The sequence below is a fragment of the Sus scrofa genome, chromosome 8, assembly GCF_054392235.1.
Source record: "Sus scrofa isolate SSC_HxYL_T2T_F1_AM1 chromosome 8, Sscrofa_HxYL_maternal_Yorkshire_Landrace_v2.0, whole genome shotgun sequence".
In the NCBI taxonomy this organism is placed as follows: Eukaryota; Metazoa; Chordata; class Mammalia; order Artiodactyla; family Suidae; genus Sus; species Sus scrofa.
In genome coordinates this window covers 80,392,697-80,416,988 of record NC_139390.1, presented here as the reverse complement: position 1 = coordinate 80,416,988, position 24,292 = coordinate 80,392,697, and the positions used below count along the sequence as shown (strand labels likewise).

The 24,292-nt window shown below is 45.3% G+C and overlaps 1 protein-coding gene across 1 annotated transcript; it reads right to left on the bottom strand.

Moving 5' to 3' along the window:
* Positions 1–614: 614 nt before the first annotated feature.
* Positions 615–23,524, bottom strand: ANXA3 (annexin A3). The gene is made up of 6 exons (XM_021101481.2): positions 23,491–23,524; positions 23,053–23,253; positions 20,218–20,267; positions 12,348–12,435; positions 7,066–7,160; positions 615–2,845 (listed from the first exon to the last, which is right to left on the bottom strand). The coding sequence occupies exons 1-6, from the start codon at positions 23,522–23,524 to the stop codon at positions 2,681–2,683; spliced, it is 633 nt and encodes a 210-aa protein (XP_020957140.2). The 3' UTR covers positions 615–2,680.
* Between the last annotated feature and the right edge of the window lie 768 nt (positions 23,525–24,292).

Sequence of the window (24,292 nt, the reverse complement as noted above, 5' to 3'; positions counted from 1 at the left end):
CGGCTGAGCAGCAGCAGAGGCGGCAGGCAGGGGCTGGGGAAGGCAGGGACTGGGCTGTGATCAGGTGGGGCATAGCCCTGCCTCGGGGCCCAGTTAACCCGAGCTCCTGCCCCACAGCCCCCAACACTCAGCTCTGCCTCTTGGAAGTGGTCCCCCCCCTCCAGTGTCCCAGGTGCACCTGTTCCCACTTGTCCCTGCTCTGCCTTGCGCTGTCCACTCACCCCATGCCTCCAACCCAGAGCAGCCGGAGCACCTCCCCTCTTCCTGTAGGGCTTCGGGGTCTCTGAGTGCACAGCCCACCGTCCCAGCCCCTCTCCTGGGGCAGGGGGGTACAGCCCATGCCTCTGGCCTCTCTTACCCTGGTCTCACCCCTCCCCTTTGCTCATCAAACGCCCGCATCAGGCAGGACCCACGGCCAGAGCTGGAGCCATAACGGCAAGTCCAAGCCCCGGTTCTGCCACGACGTATCTGTGAGGTCTTGTGCCACCCCTCTGGCTGGTTACCTTCCATGGGAACGGCGCCCAGCTCTGCACGGGCTCTGAGACCCATCCAGCTGGAGGGTGCATGGACTTGTGACCCCCATCCCAGGTGACACAATCTCCTGGGGACACTTCTTTGCCTTCCAACATTCAATTATTTATTCAAAATATACATACATCATGAAATTCAGGCCACGTCTCTGTCCCAGCACCCCTACCCCAGCCTCCGCTTTGCCCTCCCTCCCCACCCCTCTTCTCCCCCTCTAGGGGGCGTGCACAGGGAGGAAGAAACTCTCCAGCTCCCAGGCCTGGGCCTGCCTCTAAGGGCCCTGCTCCACCTGCACACAGTGCCCCTTTGCATCTTCCGGGAAGGCCTTCAAAAGGTGTTGTGCCCGGGACAATAGAAAAAACAGCTTTTTCCATCTCTCTGTTTCCTTTTCAGAAATTCTGAGCTCTGCCTTCAGCTCAGACAGCTCCTTGGAAAGATGATTTTTATGTTCTCTTTCTGCATTTAGTGTCTTCTCAAGTTCTCCCAGGGCTTTACCCATCATCTTCAATCCTTTGCCCAGCTCTGCCAGCTGCTCTTGTTGGAACTCACGGTAGTCCTTTATCTCTCTGCATGAGATAAATGTCCAGAAGGAAAAGAGCAGCACCAGAGCACAGCGAGTCAACAGAAGGAGCAAACTCTCAATGTTTCCAAAGCCTAGCTGTGACCACAGGGTTTCTGTCATGGCTGGTGTCCCCGTCTGGGCTGTTGGCCTGGCCTGGCATGTTGGTTCCGCCTGGGCTGGTATCCTCGCCGATCCTGGTGTCCCTGCCTGGGCTGGTGTCCCCGCCTGGGGTGTTGGCCCCACCTGGGCTGGTGGACCTGACTGGGCTGGTGGCACCAGAGGAGCTGGTGTCCCCACCTGGGTTGGTAGCCTCGCCTGGGGTGACGGACACATCTGGGCGGGTGGACTTGCCTGGAGTGGTGGCCCCACCTGGTATGCTGGGCCTGCCTGGGCTGGTAGCCTGGCATCAGCTGGAGTCGTGGCCTGGTCTAGTGGCCCCATCACCTGGGCTGCTGTCCCTATTGGGGCCATTGGTCCCGCAAGGCTTGGTGGCCCCACTTGGGCTGTTGCTCCTGCCTGGGGAAACGTCCCCACATGGGCTGTTGGTCCCACCTGTGGTGGTAGCATCACCAGGGCCACTGGTCCCATCTGGGCTGCTGGTCCTTCCTGGGCTGGTGTCCTCACCTGGGCTGGTGGTCCCACCTGGGCTGGTCGCCTTGCCTGGACTTTTGGCCCTGCCAGGACTGGTGGCCCTAACTGGACCAGTCGCCTCACCCAGGCTGGTGGTCCCACATGGGCTGGAGAGCCCTTTGAGAGGTTGCATGGAGGTGGGCAGGAGGTACAGGAACTCGCCCTGTGAGTCTGTGACTCTCCTTTGTGGAGCAGGAGGGCCAAGGTGGAGATCTTGGATCTGGGGTCCATGGATGTCTGAGGAGGGGTGGCCAGCTGCCTTCTGTGCAGTGTGGAGTTGGAGGCGTGGCACGTGTCCAGGTCTCTTGGCCAACAGGGCTGGGAGGGCTGCTTCCCCTCCGCGTGGGGGTCTGCTTGGTTCTGGTTCCAGACGTCCAAGCCCCTGTTGTAGAACCTGAGCACAGTGTTGAGGAGCTGGGCCAGGCCCGAGGAGGGCTGCGGGTGGAGGAGGCGCCGGGTGCGGGTGCGTAGGCTCATCCGCCCGCAAAGGGGCTCAAAGCTGGATGCGAACAGGAATGTGGTACACCAAGTGTGGGTGAGAGGCCCGGGGCAGGACAGGTGGGCCTGGGGCATGCCATGTGCAGGTGCAGAGAAGGCGGCAGAGGACACCGCCTTGAAGAGCAAGAGCAGGAACAGCTGAAAAGCCATATCCTCCGTCTGGGAGACGGTGGAAGCACTGGGCTTTTATAACTGCCTTGCCCTCAAGTCACAATGCCTCCCTGTGACATCCCCGTGGCCCGGGCCAATCACGAGGCAGCTTCCGCAACCCCCTCCCCCGCCATGCGCTTCCGGCCAATGGCCAGGCGTCTCTCATCCTATCCCTCCAAACCTTCTGGTAAGATGCCAACTCTCATCTTTTGGCAGTTGGACAGGAGCTCACGCTGCCATTGCCCGGGGAAGCTTGGGTCTCGCTCTGCCCTATCACAGTCTTCATTTCCCAGCTTGAATGTCTCGGTGCTCCTACAACCCTCGAGGATCTGAGAGCTGGTGGGTATTTCTTATGGGGTGCAGGTCCTCCCGCCCCAACTCTTGCCTGTGCTCCACCAAGAGTTTTCCATGGCGACCCGAGGTCCACCTAGTCCCTGCCAGTGCAACTGCTCCTTTTGGGTCCACAGGTTCTGCCACCTGATAGCCAATACAGAGGATAACTTCTCAAAGAAAGGCAGATCCAAAGAAAGATGGGTGGGCTGCAGGTAGAATGAAGCAAGGAGGACAGAGGAGGCTGGACTCTGAGCAGAGGATCGGTCCTCACACCCGAGGGTCCAGGGCAACAGAGGGAGCAGGCCGCCCGTCTGGTAAGGTGGTTGTGGCCTTCCTAGACACAGCCTCATCACTCCTCCTGGGCAGTCATTTGTCCCTTCTCTGTCGTTGTGCTCATCACTGAAGACCTTAGTCCCATGTGCTGCCGGCACCACTGCACCCCTGTCTTTATTTTCTGTAACTGTTTTTTTAGGCCACAGCCGTGGTACATGGACCTTCCCAGACCAGAGCTCTAATAGGAGCTGCAGCAGCCAGCCTACACCACAGGGCCAGCAATGCAGGATCCAAGCTGCATCTGCAACCTACTCCACAGCTCACAGCAACACTGGATCCCTGACCCACTGGTGAGGCCAGGGATCGAACCCAAATTCTCACGGATGATGCTCGGATTCACTTCTGCTGTCCCACAATGGGAACTCCCTATCTTCCGTGACTTCTTCAGCTCCAAGGACAATCCATACCCTCTGCGGACTTTTGGTCCGTGACTGTCCTTACAAACATTGTTGGTATTTTCCCAGCAGCCATTTCTTCTACCCGGAACCACAGTAATACTCATGAATAAAATGTGAACTGTTCGGGTCTCCTGATGCAATCAATGGGCTACCTGGGAATGCATCGTGACTGCAGGAAATCCATCCCGGTCCTCCCCTTCCTCTTTGTTAGGAGTGGCTGGGGGTGTGGAGAGCATCTTACCCTATTCTGGCCAATAGGGCCTGACAGGATGCCTGGGGCAGGAGCTGGTTGGGTTGGGATATTTTATCACTTCCTGAAGAAAGCCAGGTGGTAGAAGACCGTTGTCATTTTGACCTGGTCAAGAGGTAACTTTAAGAGCTGTAACACGCAGGAGTTCCTGTCTCAGTGAACGAACCCAGTGCGGGTTTGCTCGGGAAAGCAACCCTTGCCTCTTTCCCACCTAGGCCACTCCTATACATAGGGCAAATGAGCCAAGGTGCCACCCAGTGCTCTCTGTGCACTGGTTTGGTGCAGGGAGTTTGCATCGCTTGAAAGGCACTCCAAACGTGTTCTCCTTTGAGGAGAAGCCTGATGTGGCATGAAAACGCCTTCTTTTCACAAGCGGGGAAAAGCAGCACCTAGTGAGCTAGAGCAATCAGGGCAGAATGGCAATCTCACAAACTCCACAAAACAAGAGGATGGAAGCTTCCTCGCTGCAAAGTATATTCTACTCAGTGAATGAACACCAGCCGCAAGGAGGGTTTGCTCAGGAAAGCAACCCTTGTCTTTTTCCCACCTAGACCTCTCCTATTCCTAGGGCAAAGGAGCCAAAATGCTGCCAAAAAGGAAAGAGAGCAAGTGAACAATGGAAACCACACAGCAAATACAGCAGAGACAACATTAACCCAAAAACAAAATCGTGGAAATACATATTCTATTAAATAATGCAAACTGGCCAAGGGTGATAAACGTGTAGATTTAACTCGCTAAAATATGTTAGGTAATTGGTAGTATGAGTCCCTATTGTGTCTGCCACTGAGAGGAAAAACAAGAGACAGAAAAATAGGGATATTGGAGAGAGAAGGGGAGAGAGAGAGGGTGGGGAGGGGGCGAGTGAAAGGGAGAGAGAGAGAGAGAGAGAAAAGGGATTGTGAAACATAAAGCAAAGGGAGAGGAACAGAATTGAAAGATGGAAAATAAATTGTAAAAGTGCCCTTGGCTGTGGATCTGCTTTTTATGATTATTTCCAAAATGTTGTTTCATAGAAGGTTTTCTGAAGGAAAGCCAATGGAAGGGGTTCTATAAGTGCCACAGACAGGAACTGCGTGTTACAATGCACTTCCCAGGGCCTCGATGCTCTGAGCGCACCTGGGTTGGGGTGAGGGAAGAGGAGGAGGAGCCCCGAAACCACACCCAGCCTCCCTGGCAGGTGCTTTCTTCCTGCCTGGCTTCCTAGTGATGGCCCAGGAGCTTCAGGGGGCAAAAGTGGAGGGAAGGCAGGGCTGGAGCATTTGCCTCTGGTAAGAGTGTGCGACACTAGCAGTTGTCAAAAGCAGTTCTCTGGCAGCAACAGCAGAGGAAATCCAAAATATGGCAATAGGGGGACATACTTATTGATGTTCCCCTTGAGCAGTGTTCTCACACATTTTGTAAGTACAGCCCAGCCCCCCCCCCCCCCGCCATTGAAAGCAAGTAACATGGTCTCCATTTTAATATCCAAAGGAGTGTTATTGAACAATGATTTTTCCCGCTCTTGATGATTCTGCAATGGAGGCTGGAAGCCTCACTGCTAGAACAATGTGGGTACAGACCAACATCTACCACAGCACTGGGGGTGAGCTCCCACCAAAACAAATGGGGTGGAGCCAAGCGGGACTAGCCCTGTGGTAGTTGTCATGGGGTGTTTCCTGTTCAAATACTAAATTCCACCCACCCGACTCTTCCTTCAGGTGCTCTCTTTCTATCCCGCTGTGAGACAGGACTGGCACCCTTCACCTGCATCCTTCCTCCCTATTTTGGAAATCCTGAAAGCCCCGTAGATCTTGTACCTTCCCTGTGCATGAGTGTGTTGCCTTGCCCGGAAGCTTGGCTTTGTTTCGACAAATGTTTACTGCGTGCCTGCTCTGTGCTGAGCGCTTAATGGTGAGTTAGACCCAATTCTTATCCCTAGGAAATTACACCCTAGGGAAAAACAGAAATAGAGATAAAACTGCAGAGTGATGCCATGTGAAGTATCTGGTAAAAAGAACACAGACAAGGGTGTCTTCATGGAGCCTGAGGACTTGGAGAATACCCGCAGGTGATGCCTCAGCCGCCTTTGCATGGTTACTACGCACCCTCAGTTTTACCCAATAGCCTGACTGGTTTGTGTTTCTACTCTTTCCCTTCCCTACATAGCTCATTAGCCACAGCAGCTAAAATAATCATTTAAAAATATAGATTATAGGATTCCCCTTCTTATAAACCTCTGATGGGTCCCTATTGTTCTTAGAATAAAAATCTAACCTCTGTACCAAGACCCCCAAGGCCCAGAATATTCTAAGCCTCTCTTCAAACCTCATCAGTTTCCTCTGCCTCCCTTTACTGTCTACACAGCTGCCATATTGTACCTTCTGTTTCTTCAGTATTTCCAGCTTGGTTTGGCCTTAGGGCTTTTGCCTTTGCCAGACCTTCTGTCTGAAATGCCCTACCCCAGATGAAGCAGAGCCGAATCCTCAGTATGGTTTAGTCTTTGCTGAGAGTAAAGTAACAAGCTCTCACTGACATTCCCTCACCATGTATCCAAAGGAGCCATTCACTAGTCATTCTCTCTAATATCATCTATTTTAATTCTTCCATAGCACCTACCAATATCTGAATTTATTTTATTTGCCTATTTATTATTTTTCTAATAGAATGTTTGGCTTATGGAAGAAAGGAGGATCTGCTTTTTATTCCAGTGACTCTCCAATATCTGGGATATTTCCTAACATAGACTAGTACCCAACTCCTGACACACAGGAGCTTATTACTGAACAAATAAACTGTGTGGGAAAGACATACAAAAAGTTCTTGAATAGTTCTTGTATACTTTCTGGTACACAGTTAAGTTTTCATTTGCTGAATGAATTAAGCAATAAATCTGTAGTTCCATAAACTTATTAAAGTTGGAAGAGAAATTAAAGATCATGTAAGACAGGATTTATCAAATAACTGATCAGAGAGTTCTTTGGTATGGGGGATTGGCATGTGTACGGTATGATGTTCAGCAGTATCCCTGACCTCTGCCCACCAGATGCCAGAACATCCTTCTCTCTCCCACCAGCTGTGATCATCAAAATGTCTGGGGATATTGCCACATATTCCCTGGGAAACCAAATCATTCCCAGTTCAGAGCTACTGACCCAAGGCAACGCCTCCTCTTCAACAGGTGAAGATACTGAGTCCTAGAAAGATCAACTAACATGCCTAAGGCCATTCGGCTGATGAAGGGCAAAACCAAGACTCTTACTCTAGGCTACTGACTGGATACACAGGGAAGTTTCTGTTACACTTGGCCTAAAATAAAAGATCCATGGGCATAATCACGTGGGAGCAGCCTTGATCCACGAGGGATTAGCTCTTTACTGCCTGTCATGTTAATGGACTCGTACCTTTCCATATGCTGCTTGATATTCCTTAACAGTCAGCTGCCGCTGTACATTCGACCTCTCAGTCAGAATGCTGATGTGCGTCTTCTCATCAGTTCCTAAGTGAAACAGAAATAACTGTATTTACCATCAACCCACATAGGCTTCATTTCTGTCATGGACAACAGAAAAAAACGATTAATAGTCTGAAACAAATGCAGTGAGGAAGGCATTTTAATTTCTAATTTCCAGGTCTTACCAGGTTGGCACCTTTATTTCTTTGATTGCTTGGCTTTGGGAAAAAGAAAATTAACTTTATTTGGACAGTCTGGAGGGAAGAAAACAATCATTGCCCCCATATTCCCATCTGTATATCAGACACTGCAAAGAGCACGAAGAGCATAATGGTGTTTGAGGTAGTTTTCATCCTGAGGAGGTTCAGTTACTGTCTTATCTCCTTTTGTCTCTTTCTTATCTCCATCTTTGATATCAAAATCATTTTCTTCTCTAGAAAAAAAGGAGCTGACGTTTATTGAGAATCTACCACACACTCTGCACGTTTTACCCATGGTCATGGTTGGTATGCACGGGGGCGCTGGGCGGTAGGCATGATTAAGCTGTTCTAAAGATAAAGACACTAATATTTTAAAAAAACATTTCATTCACCAAAGTCACGCAGCTTTTGTAGTGCAGCAAGAATGTGAACCCAAGTCTCTGACTCCAAAACATGCATTTCTGTCACTGGTTTACGTGCCTTTTAGGCATTTTAGTAATTGTTATTGCTTAACCACTTGTGGTGGGTATGAGCAAAGGACTAATGCTGGCCTCCCTGAAAACCATCTCTGGGTCACTGCTTCCTTGGTAATTACAGTATTAAGATAATGTGGGAAGTTGCATTGGCTCCTATATGGTAGAGGCCTACCACTGGGTTGGGGCTGTGAACTGGCTTGTATGCTTTGGTCCTGCATGGCTAGAATGGAATAAAGAGAAACCAGAACACAAGGCTCACCTTCCCTGTGTTGAGGTGACCCACACACCCCTGAGCTTCACACATCCGTGTGGACACTCTACATGAAGGAGGGGGCAAAGGAAGCTGTGTGCTTGATTAGCTGCTGGGCCTCCCAGTGCAAGATGCTGCCCCAATGGGTCTCTGGTCTTGAATTCTTCTGCATAGTTAACAGAGTTAGAGTAGACCCTCACTGTGCCCTGTGATCAACACAGACCTGTAATGGCATCCGGGTTAGAGGCAGGACTCACATCTCCAACCACGAGCATCTCAAACTCAGCCTGCTCCAGATCGATTCATTCTATTTCCTCTCTAACTTGTCTTTCATTCTAAGCTCCCTCACCAGTGACACCACTGGGGATGCAGTCATCAACCAGAGATCCTGGGAGTCATCCTCTACTCCTTTCTTTTCCTTACTCTCTACTTTGTAGGGATCATCTGTCCCTCTTGAATTTGTCCTCTTCTCTGCCACGGGATGCTCCTATTTCACTTAGAAACTTCAACAACCTCTTACTTTAACCCCCTTATAATTCATACTGTATATTACTGCCTAAGTAAAAAACTGTTCCTAATTATTTTTAATGCATCTGATCATGTCAATCCCAGGGCTGCAATTCTAATGATTCTCTGTAACCTTCAGGATGAAGTTTAAGCCCCTGAGCTTGTATACTAGTTCATTAGGACCTACCTCCTGGCTCATGTCTCAGTTCTAATTTCCCACCCCTTCTCTGCATCTCTACACCCTCAGCCCTGGACTCCAGACATAACTAACCAGCCACAGTTCCATGTCGGTGGCATGCCAGGTGTTTTCTCCTGTTATTTCTGCACATGCTCAAGACCAGAACTAAACCAAGCTGCCTCATGTTTCAGAGGCTAGATCTGACACATCCCTAAGGCAAATGCCATCATGACGCCTGGTTCTGGTGTTGGGAGTGGTGCTCACCACAAAAACCTCCTTCTCAGAGTGGGCCTGCATAACTAATGCAAAAAATCATAAAGAAATGTAATATTGGGGAGTTCCCGCGGTGGTGCAGCGGAAACGAATCTGACTCAGTACCATGAGGATGTGGATTGGATTCCTGGCCTTGCTCAGTGGGTTATGGATCTGGCGTTGCCATGGGCTGTGGTATGGGTTGCAGACACGGCTTAGATCTGGCATTGCTGTCTGTGGTGTAGGCCGGCAGCTGTAGTTCCGATCAGACCCCTAGCCTGGGAACCTCCATATGCCCTAAAAAGACAAAAGACAAAAAGACAAAAAAAAAAAAAAAAAGAAAAGAAAAGAAAAGAAACATAATGTTAAGGAAGAAAAGCAACAGAATTTGAAGCCCATTAATTCAGTCAATTTGACAGTAACCTTAAGAAAAAGTCTATTCAACATTATATGTAAGATGAGAATCAAAAGAATAGATAAGTAACTTTCATTTTAAAATAGAAAAAAAGGAGTTCCTGTCGTGGCTTAGCAGTTAATGAACCCGGTTAGCATCTATGAGGATTCAGGTTTGATCCCTGGCCTCGCTCAGTGGCTTAAGGATCCGGCGTTGCCACGAGCTGGGGTGCAGGTCGAAGACATAGCTTGGATCCCGAATTGCTGCACCTGTGGTATATGCTGGAGGTTGCGGCTCCGATTCAACCCCTAGCCTGGGAACCTCCATATGCCACAGGTGCAGTCCTAAAAATGACAAAAAATAAATAAAATAAAATAACATAAAATACCTAAGCAGCCAGAAATATAATATTACAGTGATACAAAACCCTAACTGCATAATTCATAGAACTTGACAAACAGACCCTAATCATCAGGAGAGGGCAAAGAGCCAAGAAAAACTCTTGCCTTACTGGACACTATAATGGGAAAAATAAAAATCATTAAAAAAAATATATAGGCATTCCTGTTGTGGCTCAGCAGTAATGAACCTGACTAGTATTCACGAGGATGCAGGTTCAATCCCTGGCCTTGCTTAGTGGGTTAAGGATCCAGCATTGCTGTGGCTGTGGTGTAGGCTGGCAGCTGAGGCTCTGATTCATCCCCTGGCCTGGGAACTTCCATATGCTGCAGGTGCAGCCCTAAAAAGAAAAAAAAAAATTATAATAGTAACTAAGACAGTGAGAGGCAAACAGACCAATGGACTGTAACAGAGAGCAGAGAAGCAGCAAAACTTCTAAGACAGAGGTGGCATTACAAATCACTGTGGAAAGAATGAGCTCGTCAATAAACTGAGCTGGAACAATTAACTAGCCATGTGAGAGAAAATAAAATTAGATTTAAATACCATACACAAGCATTAATTCCAGGCAGATTAAAGATCTCAGTGTGAAAAATAAAATTGTAAAACTTTGGGGAGAAAATACGGGAAGATATCTTTATGAGCTCATTATAAAAAATACATAGTAAGTATAAATCATTACAAAGATACGTGTAAACTTAATTTCACTACAACGTAGAGCTTCAATGCATTAAAAGTGACTGTAACCTATGTTAAAGGAAAACCACAGATGGGGAAAAGATAGTTTCATAGTTTATAATTTTTAAAAAAGCTTTGTATCCAGAAGTTATTCTTTAATTTTTATTTTTTAAATTTTTTTTTAGGGCCGCATATGGAAGTTCCCAGGTTAGGGGTCCAACTGGAGCTACAGCGGCCAGCCTACTCCACAGACACAGCAACATGGGATCTGAGCCACATCGGCAATCTACACCGCAGCTCATAGCAACGCCAGATCTTCAACCCACTGAATAATGCTAGGGATCTAACCCTCATCCTCATGGATCCTAGTAGGATTCGTTTACGCTGCACCATGATGGGAACGCCAAGAATTTATTTTAAAATAAATCTTGCCCGGCACAAAGAAGACAGCCAACTGAAAAAATGGATAAAAGATGTGAAGAAGTAATTCATGGGAGAGGAAGCAAATAAAGAAGAAAGGATGCTTCACCTCATCAGTAAGGGGAGGGAGAAGAGGAAGGAAACAGATACAGAATGAGATCATTTTAGACCCACTCAGTGGGAAAAACTGAATAGGATGACTGCAGCAAGAATTGATGAGGAGATGGGGCAAGATGAAGTCTCACATATTGCCTGTAGGAATGCTAATTTGTATACTCACTTGAGAACGGAGTCTGGGGAAATTTCTAGTTAATTTGGAAAGAAACATCCCCTTCAACCAAAAGATTCCAACCATTATATTTTAAGAGATGCTGGCAAATGTGCACAAGGCAGAAGCACATTGCTATTCAATGCAGTATTTTTATACTGTAATAGGAAAGAACTGCAGGCGATTTAAATGCTCCATCAATACAATTACATCAATTAGGATGTAATAATTCAATAGACTACTCTGCAGTTAAAATTAATGAACTAGAGCTCAACATATCAACATGGCTACATCTCCAAAACATAATGTCAAGGGAGAAAAACAAGTTGCAGAAGCATATATCCAGGATGATTTCAACTGATACTGTTTGAGCCTATGTACACACATATGGAGTTACAGGATTAAAAGTTTCATGGGAATAGGAGTTTCCATTGTGGCCCAGCAGTAATGCACCCAACTAGTATCCATGAGGATGCGGGTTTGATCCTTGGCCTTGCTCAGTGGGTTAAGGGTCCAGCGTTGCCATGAGCTGCGGTGTAGGTTGCAGACTCGGCTCGGGTCCCGTATTGCTGTGGCTGTGGTGCAGGCCAGCAGCTGTAGCTCTGATTCAACTTCTAGCCTGGGAGCTTCCATATACTGCAGGTACAGCCCTAAAAAGCAAATAAATAAATAAAAGTTTCATAGGAATAAACTCTTGCTTATCTCTGAGGAATGAGATCCAGGCAGAATCGGCAGGGACTGTACCTATAATGATTGATGCTGAGATGGCAGTGCTGATGGTAGTGTTTAGTATTAAGTAAATACAGTAAATATTAAGATTAAATAGAACTGGGTTTCCTATACTTTTCCTAATTATTTCATAATTTTTAAAAGTGCCTTGGAACTCCTGCTGTGACACGAGGGGATTGGTGGAATCCCTGCAGCACCAGGATACGGGTTTGATCCTCCTGCTGGGCACAGAGCATTAAAGGATCAGGCGTTGTCTCCGTGGCAGCATAGGTCCTAACTGGGCTCAGATCTGATCCCTGGCCTGGAAACTCCATACACAGTGGAGTGGGCAGAAAAAAAAAAAGTTTGTTTTTTTTTTTTTTAAGTGCCTTACAATCTCTAATTGATAAGGCAACTTAGGCAAATTGAACCTATGCATTTTTGGATTTAACTTTCCTGATCTGCTTTAGCATTAAGAAAGGAGCTGTAAAGCATCACTCACCGATTTCTCTGACTGCCTTATGAATCGCCTCAGCATCCACAGATGGGTTAAAGCCTGGATGATCTCTCATTGTCCCTCGGTGTCCAACCTGGAAAGAAATTTCTGACAGTCCCACTAGTTCGAAATGACATCTTCATTTGTATTACACCCGCGTATTCCCATCTACCTATTAGAAACACATGGCAAATCCATACTTTGCACACCTTCTTGTCACTTCGAGAGTGGTTCAAGAATTACGCAGGCAATATGACAATGACCACGTATATAAAAGGCCCCTCTTTTTCTTCTCTTGGGGAACAAATGGAAAATCTAAAACATTCATTCTCTAGAGCAATGAATTGTGTTAGTCATGGTGGCTCTGAAGAATATTTGCTTTAAAGTGGCATCTGCATGAGAACGTGGGGATGTCCTAATCCTCTTTGTTTCCAGGGATAGTTCAAAGCTTTCCACTGCATCTCCCACAGAAGTCACTGGTGCTCACAGACTTGAAGATGTTTGAATTACTGTCGACCACTGTCCTTGGGGAATTCGGTACCAAAGCATCTATAAATGAAAAGCCCATTAGGACTGTCAGTTCTTAAGCTTCATTTAATGGATGTACAACTGTGGCTGATCAATTCCCTTCTGAAAGTTCCACTGACATAGGTCTGCAGGAATAGCATGGAAATGAAAAAGGCCACAATACTAATTTTAAGTACAGAAATTAGAAACATGTCAGTTCAGCTGGGAAAGACCATCCAATAGAAAGCATAAAACATCTTAACACTGCTTAAGAGAAATTGAGAAAAATTCAAGTATATATGTACTTATATGGGATTTCCTAGGCCTTTGAATAAAAATCTGCCTCTACAGTTAAAATATTTTTTCTTTTCTTTTTTTTTTTTTTTTTTTTTTTTTTTGGTCTTTTTTGCCTTTTCTAGGCTGCTCCTGCGGCATATGGAGTTGTAGCCACCGGCCTACGCCAGAGCCATAGCAACACGGAATCTGAGCCACGTCTGCAACCTACACCACAGCTCACGGCAACGCTGGATCCTTAACCCACTGAGCAAGGCCAGGGATTGAACCCTTCTCTTTCCTCCATTCTTCAGAATATAAATGTTTGGCTTCTTGCAAACCCAATGCCCTTTCATGAAGAAAGCGTTATAACTAATTTTCCCATGTCAAGGATGAACTGGCCTCTCTCATGGGTAGGTAGCAGCAGCTCCGCAGGCCCAGCTTCGCCACACAGGTGGCTTGGAGGTGTCATGCACTATGACATCTGAAGGATAGTTTTAGAGGGCCAGGGAACATTAAATAGGCATGAAGAAGATTTGACTTCATCTAGTCATTAGGAGCAAAGACTGATAAGACTGAAGACTTGCTGACTGGCAACGCTGAATCCTTAACCCACTAAGCAAGGCCAGGGATCGAACTCAAAACCTCATGGTTCCTAGTTGGATTCGTTTCCGCTGAGCCACGACGGGAACTCCTCTTTTTTTTCTTTTAGGGTTGAACCTGTGGCACATGGAAGTTCCAGCCCAGGGGTCAAACATCAACAACCCCCACTAGAGTGGTACATTTGTTGCAACTTTTGAAACAACATTGACACATCCTCAGCCAAAGTGCCTCATTTACATTATAGTTCACTCTTGGTGCGGTGCATTCTATGGGTCTGGATGTTTATTTATATTTAAAGACATGTAATGCTCTGTTCCCACTGCCAGTGGGTACAGTCCTGACAGTACCCAAGGTTAGCACCAGACTCCACCACCCTCAGTAAGGGCTCAGCCCTCACTTCAGACACCAGCTGCAAGTCTCAGAGCCACCAGCTCTTCTGACCCAGGGACTATAAATTAGGGGGCTTCCACGACCCTGTTCAGTAATTCTCTAGAACAACTCACAGAATTCACTGGAAGATGTATACGGGAAATGGTTGTACCTTCCTTTTAATTTTGCTGTGCATCTAAAACTGCTCTAAAAATATAACATCGTTTATATATATACGTGTGTGTAAATATATATAAATACACACACACACATATATATATACCTATGCAAGAAAATACTATAAATAGGAGTGGTTAGAGAACATCTATCTATTTGGGGAAAATCCATCAGTTTCAGATAGCTCCCAGAGAATCATTCCCATGAGGGAGGGCTGATGTTGATTTGCAATAAAATTGGTTCCAGGAAACAAGCGGGAGCTTGCAAGAACATTAATTATCAAGGAATACGTTTTCAGAAGAAAAGTAATATACCAAAATGATGATGACTACAACATTTATTGAGAGCTCACTACATGCCAGGTACTGTTCATACATTTCACAAGAACCGATTTAAGGCTTTCAAGCCCTAGACGATGTAGGTACAATTATTATATTCATGTTACAGATGAGGAGGAAACAGACCTAGCAAGAGACTTAGTAATTCGCTCAAGGTCATATTCAAGAGTTTGCCTTTTGGAGTTCCCGTCGTGGCACAGTGGTTAACGAATCCGACTAGGAACCATAAGGTTTCGGGTTTGATCCCTGGCCTTGCTTAGTGGGTTGAGGATCCAGCGTTGCCGTGAGCTGTGGTGTAGGTTGCAGACGCGACTCGGATCCCACATTGCTGTGGATCTGGCGTAGGCTGGTGGCTACAGCTCCGATTAAACCCCTAGCCTGGGAACCTACATATGCCAAGGGAGCAGCCCAAGAAATGGCAAAAAAAAAAAAAAAAAAAAAAAGGAGTTTGCCTTTTAACCAATTAGAGAGCTATGCAAAGGAGAACTGAGGTTGTGGCTGGAAGGTCTTCTTTCTGCTGCTGGAAGAGCCCACCACACTAGGTACTTGCTGCTTTCACTGCTTAACGACCCTTTAGGTGAACCTTCAGATTTACAGGAAGTTATTGTTTTATAAAATTCTTTTATCTCTGGGTTCCAGAATGTCTCTATGCTCCCCTTCCTCCTTGTGCAAATTTGAGTCCGGAGTGAGAAACTGAGAGGGTGGAGCAAGTTCGGATGTTCGAAAGGGGTGTGTGGTTTGTGATGACTGCAGTGATTACGAGCTCATGTAGAAAAATCTTTGTAGCTTAATAAAAAAACAAATTTGTGTTCAAACAAATAGTAACTGCATTCATTATTATCCTGTAAAAATAAGTTAGGAATTGACCAAGGAGCAGAGAGCTCAGAATATTTGCATGAGAAAACTAGTCCTGTAGCAGGCACACAGAGGCAAAGCACTTGCTATGGTATCTTAATAAGAATGTTTCAAGGTGTTCTGATTTATGGGTTACCTGAGTGCTTGCTATAGATGTAAAGGCATCATTTGACAAGAGGCCTTGAGGTCAAAGAGTACAAACTGCTAAGAGAGCAGGCCCTCTCATGGGGATGAAGTAGCAAAACCCATCCTGACCAAGAGATAGAGGTCCCCCCATTATCTGAATGGAGAGCTTTCCTAGAAAACTTTCAGAAGCCGAAATGGTACAAAGCCAAGGGTATCCCCAGATTTTTGGAATTTCACTTTACGCCTCTTCAATTTTATTTTATTTTATTATTATTTTTTTTTTTTTTTTTTTTTTTTGCCTTTTCTAGGGCCGCACCTGTGACATATGGAATTTCCCAGGCTAGGAGTTTAATCGGAGCTGTAGCTGCCGGCCTACACCACAGCCACAGCAACTCGGGATCCGAGCCATGTCTGAGACCCACACCACAACACATAGCAATGCCAGATCTTTAACCCACTGAGTGAGGCCAGGGATCGAACCCGCAGCCTCATGGTTCTTAGTCAGATTTGTTAACCACTGAGCCACGATGGGAACTCCATATGCCACTTCAATTTTAAGAAAGACCTACAGAGACAGCACGAAAGCAAAAACCCATTTTGGCTTCCTTTCACTGAGCAAAAACAGGGACAGGCACACCTGTCTTCATCGTACTTTACTGTGCTTCACAGGTACTGCATTTTTCACAAATGGAAGGTTTGTGGTAACCCTGCATGAAGCAAGTCTATCAGCACCCTTTTCCCAAGCATTTGCCCACTTTGTGTCTCTGTATGACATTTTGGTACCTTAGCAAAGTTTCAAACTTTTCCATTATTACTGTATTTGTTATGGTGAATGTGATCAGTGATCTCTGATGTTACAACTGCAAAATGATCATGACTCCCTGAAGGCTCAGATTGCTGTTATATTTTTTAGCAATAAAGTATTTTAAAATTAAGAAATGGGAGTTCTCATCGTGGCTCAGTGGTTAATGAACCCAAATAGTGTCCATGAGGTCTCGGGTTCGATCTCTGGCCTCATTGCCAGTGGGTTAAGGATCTGGCGTTGCCATGAGCTGTGGTGTAGGTCTCAGACGTGGCTCAGATCCCGAGTTGCTGTGGCTGTGGTGTGGGCAGGCAGCTACAGCTCCAATTTGACCCCTAGCCTGGAAACCTCCATCTGCTGCGGGTGCGGCCCTAAAAAGACAAAGAAATAAAATAAAGTAAAATTAAGATATGTACATGGCTTTTTTAGACAATGCTACTGTACACAACAGATTACAGTACACTGTAAATATAACTTTTTTGTCAGCTATACTCCCAATGTTGTACAGTATATCCTTATAGCCTATTTTATCCCTATCCCTAATAGAGGTACACTCCTACCCCCATTTTGGCCCTCCCCCCTCTCTACTGGTAACCACTAGTTTATTTTCTATATCTGTCTGCTTCTTTTTTTTTTTTTTTTTTTTTTTTTACATTTACTAGCTGTATTTTTTTTAGATTCCACATATAAGTGATGGCATGCATTATTTGTCTTTCTCTGACTTATTTCACTCGGCATAATGCCCTGCAAGTCCATCTACATTGCTAGAAATGGCAAAATGTTCACTCTTTTTAATGGCTGAGTAATGTTCCATTACTTTATCCATTCATCTGTTGAGAGACATGTAGGTCGCTTACAAATCTTGGCAATTGTAAATAATGCTGCTAACAACATTGGGGTGCATGTATCTTTTCAAATTAGTGTTTGGGGGGTTTTCTGATAGATACCCAGGAGTGGAAATGCTGGGTCATATGGTAGTTCTACCTTTAGTTTTTTGAAAAACCTCCATATGTTTTTCCACAGTGGCTGCACCAATGTGCATTCCTCCCAATAATGTACTAGGGGTCCATTTTCTCCACATCCTCACTAACATTTGTTACCTATGGTCTTTTTGATGATAGCCATTCTGATAGGTATGAAGTGATACCTGACTGTGGTTTTAATCTGTGTTTCTGATGACCAGTGATTTTAAGCATTTAGAGCATTTTTCACATGCTCGTTGGCCATCTGTATGTCTTCTTTGGAAAAAAGGTCTATTCAGATCTTCTGCTCATTTTTTAATTGTTTTTTTTTTTTTTGGTGTGGTTTTTTTTTTTTTTTTGGTGTTGAGTTGTATGAGCTGCTGATGTATTTTGGATATTAACTCCTTCTCGGTCATATCATTAGCAAATATTTTCTCCCATTCAGCAAGTTGTCTTTTCCTTTTGTTGATGGCTTCCTTTGCTGTGCAAAAACTTTCAAGTCTCATTAGGTTCCATTTATTTATTTTTGTTTTTACTTCCTGTGCTTTAGGAGACAGATGCAAAAAAATAATGCTAAGATTTATCTCAAAGAGTATTCTGCCAATGTTCTCTTCTAGGAGTTTCCAAAACATAACTTTTATATGGAGTGAGAAACCAAAAAAAAAAAAAAAATCATCTTGACTCACTTTATTAAGATATTCGCTTTATTGCAGTGGTCTGGAACCAAGCCTGTAATATCTTGAAGGTATTGCCTGTACTGACATAGGTCTTTCATAAAAGCAAAGTGGTGTAATGCAAACTTTCAAAAAGTCGGGCCACCCATATTCAAGAATTTTAAACAAAGGAAAGAGTAATACAACAACTGAAACAATGGGAGGGTTGCAACATTCCTGGATAGAATATAGAGACCTAGGAAACCAGCTACTCTTTCATCTTCAATGGTAATGTACTGAAATCACAACTGAAGTTCCCAATAACTCACCATGCACTGGTAACCACCAATGATCAACAGTTTTGTAGGAAAGCATAGACTTGATTGCTCATTTGTGTCTGAGTGTGTATGTGCTTTTGAGTTTAAGAAGCAAAAAAAGAACAGATAAAATTTAGTGATAAGAGTATTGACAGAAATCTGAGGGTTTTTTTTATTGTGGTTAAAAAAATTGTAACATAAAATTTACCACATTAAACATTAAGTGCACAGTTCAGGAGTGGTGAGAATATTCACATTGTTATGAAACAGATCTCCAGAACTTATCTTTTTTTGTCTTTTTTAGGGATGCACCCATGGCATAAGGTCCAATCAGAGCTGTAGCCGCCAGCCTACACCACAGCCACAGCAACTTGGGATCCGAGTAGCATCTGCAGCCTACACCACAGCTCATGGCAGTGCCGGATCCTTAACCCGCTGAGCGAGGCCAGGGATCGAACCTGTGTCCTCATGGATACTAGTCAGATTCGTTTCCACCGAGCCACAAAGGCAACTCTCGGAACTTAACTTTTTGATCTTGTGCAACTAAAACCCTATATCCTGTTCACACCCCGTGGATGGTGATTTGTGCTGTTTGTTTATTTTCATTAATACAAATGAATATCCATCAGCCTATATTTTTACACTTATGCAAGTATATCTATATGATAAATACCCACAAGTGGAATGACTGGGTTACAGGGGGTGTGCCTTAAACACTGACAGATAGAGCCAAAAATACCATCCCAAAGGATAGCCAGCTTTCCTCTCCCTAGAACAGAGTATGACAATGCCTGTCTAGCTCACAACTCCTGCAACATTGGTTTTCTTACTTTTTCTTCACTTTTACTCATACTTTGGTAGTATTGGCTTCTCATTGCATTTTTTCTTTATTTCTCAGTGAGACACAGCATCTTTTCATATGTTTGTTGGTCACTTATAATTCTTTTCATATCCTATTTATGTTCCTTACAAAAATGTTTCCAAGTTCATTCTTCTTACTGATTTATTCAAGTTATTTTTGTGTTAAGGAAATGAGTCTTTGTCAAACGTGCTGCAAATACTTTTCCCCTGTGAGTTTTCTTCTGACTCCATTAATACTGTTGTTTGCCATCATAAATTATACATTCATACAGAGTTAAATACACCAATATTTTTCTTGTAGGCTTTTGGTTTATATCATGGTTGCAACTGCCTTCCTCAAGCCAAGATTATATACACATATTTTTTTTTTTTTTTTGCCTTTTTGTCTTTTTAGGGCCACACCCGAGGCATATGGAGGTTCCCAGGCTAGGGGTCTAATCAGTGCTGTAGCCACCGGCCTACACCACAGCTCACAGCAACGCCAGATCCTTAACCCACTGACTGAGGCCAGGGATTGAACCTGAAACCCCATGGTTCCTAGTTGGATTCATTTCTGCTGTGCCATGATGGGAACTCCCAAGATTACATTTTAAATTCGCCCTTATTTTGTCTCTTTCATTTCAGTATTTTATTCACCTGAAATTTAGTTTCATGTAAGAAGGGAGAAGGAATCCAGATTGACTTTTTTTCCCCAAATGGAAAGAAGTTTTCCTAACATCATTTACTGAATAACTGTCTCCTCCTCTCTGAAATGTTGTCTTTTTCTTATAATAAATTCCCAAACCACATATGCAATTTATCCTCTGTTACTGACCTCTCTGCTTCGGTGGCAGTACACATTATTTTAACTATGTACCTTTTCAATCCATTTTAACACTTTATTTTTAGACATACTCTAGCCTTATTTGGCCATGCTAATTTTTTCACATGATCCTTTTATCAACTTTAAAAACTTTTTCTTAATATTTGGATTTTCCGTATTTTGACTTGGCTTAGATAAATTACTGTGCTATCAAGCCTTGATTTTACTTACCCAGACAGACGCCATATCACACCTTCCTCTTGAATTGAGATCACAACAACCTATTAAAGGAAAAAAAAAAAAAGTACTAAAAGCTAAGAATTGGGGCTTCAGAACAATAATCTCAGGCTAACTCTTAGAGATTACTCTAATCCAGACAGGGGAGTCAACATTCAAAGAGAAAACATCTCAGGGAAAGGATGTGTCTCTAAGATCAAATACCCAATTTGCTGATCAAATGTGTACTGAGCATGTACTATCTACCAGGGACTGTGCTAGACCTGCAAAGGGCTCAAAACTAGAGGGGTAGGGGGAGAGAGAGAAAGAGGGAAACAACTCTGTACTTAAGGAGTTTGCAAATATGTTTCCTGGAAAGCTAATTTTGACTCACTTAAAATCCAACAGAACTCCATTGACGGATGACTTCTTCTAACAACCTTCATAGGGAACAACAAAAACCTGCCCCCCCCCCCATTTTTTAACTGGTTTCAGTTGGATTCCTTGTGTTGATGGAAAATTCCATTTACATTTTATGAGGCTCCAAGCCTACAGCCTTTATAAACAGACATGTCTGCTCTTGGAGGAAGGTCCAGTCCTTGGTAGCACCCAGAAATGAAAAAGGGCAACTCTTTGATGAAGCCCTGATTGGGAACCCAAATACACTTCCCATATGTAGACATTCAAACATGCTATAAATCTGCAGTTGGTAAAACCTGCTGGTAAAGTTGTTCCCAGCCTTCCTGGGAACAAAATATTCAAAAAAATCTAATGACAGCCCCAGAGCAAAGTTCAATAGGAAATGACTCTTTTAGTCCCTGGAAATATTTTGCCTTGATTTCCTCAGGCTCTCTGTCAGGGGTGGGACAGTTGGTTCTCTAGTTACAGGGGCTGATGCTGCCTCCCTCTATAGATATAGTGGATACAAAATATCATGAGTTCTCTGAGCCTCAGTTTCCTCATCTGTAACAAGGGGAGAGGAGAGCACTGAATGAAATAATATGTGTATATCAGCTATTTTGAGTTCTTACCATGTTGCAGAGAACATAAAAAACGCTGTAAGGTTTCATATAAGGTCAATTCGGAAAGGCTAGATATTTTTGTCATGTTTGTTCCCTGGGGCACAGAAAGTACTAAAAAATGCTTACTGAGTGAATGAATGAATGACTATAAGCCTCACAATAATCTTGGGGGCTGTGTATCATTAATAACATCTCCACTTTGCAAATGAAGAAGTTGGGGCACACAGAGGCATAGCTGGTCCCTCAGTATCCACGGATCCAGGTTCCCTCCTTCCCTTGCCCAGTGGATATCAAAATGCATGGATGCTTAACTTCCTTATATACAATGGCGCAGTACAGTTGGCCCCCAGTACCCGTGGATCCCACCAACCTCGATTTGGCTGTGAAACCGGCGGCTACCCGGAGGGCCGACTTTACTGTGATGGTCCAGTCACACAGCAAGTGAGTGCCCCCCTACACCCCCTAGGTAGCCACACTCCTAAGGCAGGCATTTAATCCCCAAACTTCTGCCTTACCCAAGGGCCTGGCCCATACATTGTTGAAGCGGATGCTCATTATGTGCTGATCCAGTAGAATTTGTAAATTATGAACATTTATTACTGATTTAAGTTTTCAGAAGTGACGAATTACTCCACAGTAGAGGCCAAATGACCTAACAACAGAATTTTAAATTCCTTTTCTGAAAGAGATGAGAGGGTTGGCATCATTTCCTTTACTTCCTCCTCAGTCCCTGTATTTCAGCAGGTATCTCCACAGAACCACAGGGCTCTGGGAACAAGGTTCTGGTTTTCTTGACATCTTTGAATTCCTTTTCCCGTCAGTCTGAAGTTTTCTGCCTTCATGAAAGCCAACGGCGCTATCTTTGCAGAATAACGTTTTTACGAGTTACAATTTTCAGGACGATTTTTTTAAGATGTAAATGTAGCCCTCCCAGAGCACAGAGTCTGGGGCGGATCTGTATGCAACACAAATCCTCCGCAAGAATTTAGCCGCATTCGTGTACCTTATCAGCGGCCAGAGGGGCTTCCATTAGTGACCCAGAACCCGGTGGAAACCACAATTTCCTATATATGGTCCTTTGCAATCAAGTGCTCAGACCCCCCACCTGCTCACTCAAAGGCCTGGGAAATGACTCATGGTCAGTGGATCAGACTCTTGCAATCAAAGAAAAAGGTGAGTCTTTTCAAGGAAAAGCAGCTTTTCCGACTCCCAACGCCCATGATCTAAATACACTTTCCTTCTACCTCCTAAAAAAAGTAAATGAAATAAAATAAACTGCCTACGCGAAGAGAAGGACATACTCACAGGACTGGGTGGGATTCCAACTCCTCAGAATGGAGCTGGGAGCCAGCCCCTCCGGAGACGCCAGGGACACGAAGGCCGTTCTGTACTCCACTCCACCCCACCGCCTCCAGGCCCCCCGCCCCGCGCTCTTTTTCTGTTCCCCAGACCCTGAGGACTGGGGAGGCCAGGATGGCCAACTGGATCCCAGCACAGATTCTGGCTGTGATGAAAAGCCAGGGTCCAGGGCTCCCGCCGGGGCAACTGGCTGTCAGCGTGCTCCCCCGCCCCCCACCAGACCGGAACTGAGTGACCCTCGCAGAACAGACATTTTTGCCCCTCAGGACCGTGAACTGAATCGGGAAGATTTTCTTCCGTGATTCTGAAACGGGAGACGTGGACTCCCTGCCTCCCCTCGGACCCTGCCCCCGCGCAGTGGGCTCGGTGTGGGCGCCGTTTCTGCTATGGCCCCGGGGCCGCGCTCTGCTTCCGGGGGACCTGGCGCAGGCGCGCCCGGGGCTGAGAGGCGCGCGGAGGCTGAACTTACCTGGAGGGCGGCCTTGGAACCGGCGCGTGGAAGACCCGTCAGAGGGTGTGCGCCGCGGCCCCGGTGCTGCCAGCTCACTCCCGCCCTTGACCCGGACCGCGCCCCTTCCTCGCGCCCCGCCTCCGCCTCCCGACGCCACCTGCTGGCCGCCCGCGGCCGGGAAAAGGGAAGCCGCGCCCCGCGGCCGCTGGGGCTCCAGGTCTGCACCCCCCGGGCCCTCAGCCCTTCCCTTGGGGGCTCTATAAACTTTCTGGCCTCGTCTCCCCCCGTCTTTATAGTGAAACCCGTGTCCTCGATTTTCACTTCTCCTTCACTTACATTCAGATTTTCTTCAGATTTATTGCAACGCTCGTTTTGTTCCAGGCGTTGTGGATTCAGAGATTAGTCGGTCCCCATCCTCAAGAAGTTCAGGACCTGAAACGGATGGCGGACACCTACCACTTAACAGCAGTCCATGGCAGCCGTCTAGCATTTCCTTTGTGCTAGGCACTGTTCTGAATTTTTTACAGATATGCGATAAATCTTCCAATAAGCCTATAAGGTGGACACTATTATTCCCATTTTATAAATGAGGAAACCGAGACGCAGAGATAAGGTAAAGTAAGCGAAGTCACCAAAGGCAGATTTTTTTTAACCTGGCTGAGAGGGAGGGACTTTCCTTTTCTTCCAGGGTCTTCTGGCTGCCCTAAGAATTTAATTGATAGGAGACAGATTGACAGGAGAAAATCACACAGAGGTCTCCTTGTAGCCTCAGACCATGAAAGGGACAGGAGCGCTCTCCGGAGGCACCTTTACAAGGCCACTAATCCCATTTGTGAGGGCCCCACATGCATGGCCTCATTACCTCCCCAAACCTCACCCCAGTGCCATAGTTCTAGGGATTAGGACTTCAATATGTCAATTAGGGGAGGATGCAAACACACATATCATAGCAAACAGCTTACAATAACTCCCACAGTCTCTCCTTAAAAAAACCATGGCTGTTAAAATTTTTGACTGTTAAATATTTTAAAGATACCAAAAGTAGGTGGTAATATTATAATATTGATACCTGTGTATTCACCACCCAGCATTATCAAATCTTAAATATGATGCTATATTCTTTTAGAATGTTTTCAGGAGATTTTAAAGCTATATTGATACACTTGATGTTCCTTTTGTGCCCTTTCCAATCACTTTTTCTCCAGTGGTAATCCAACTGTATTTTACTTGTTTCAAAATATTGATATAGCCATAAATA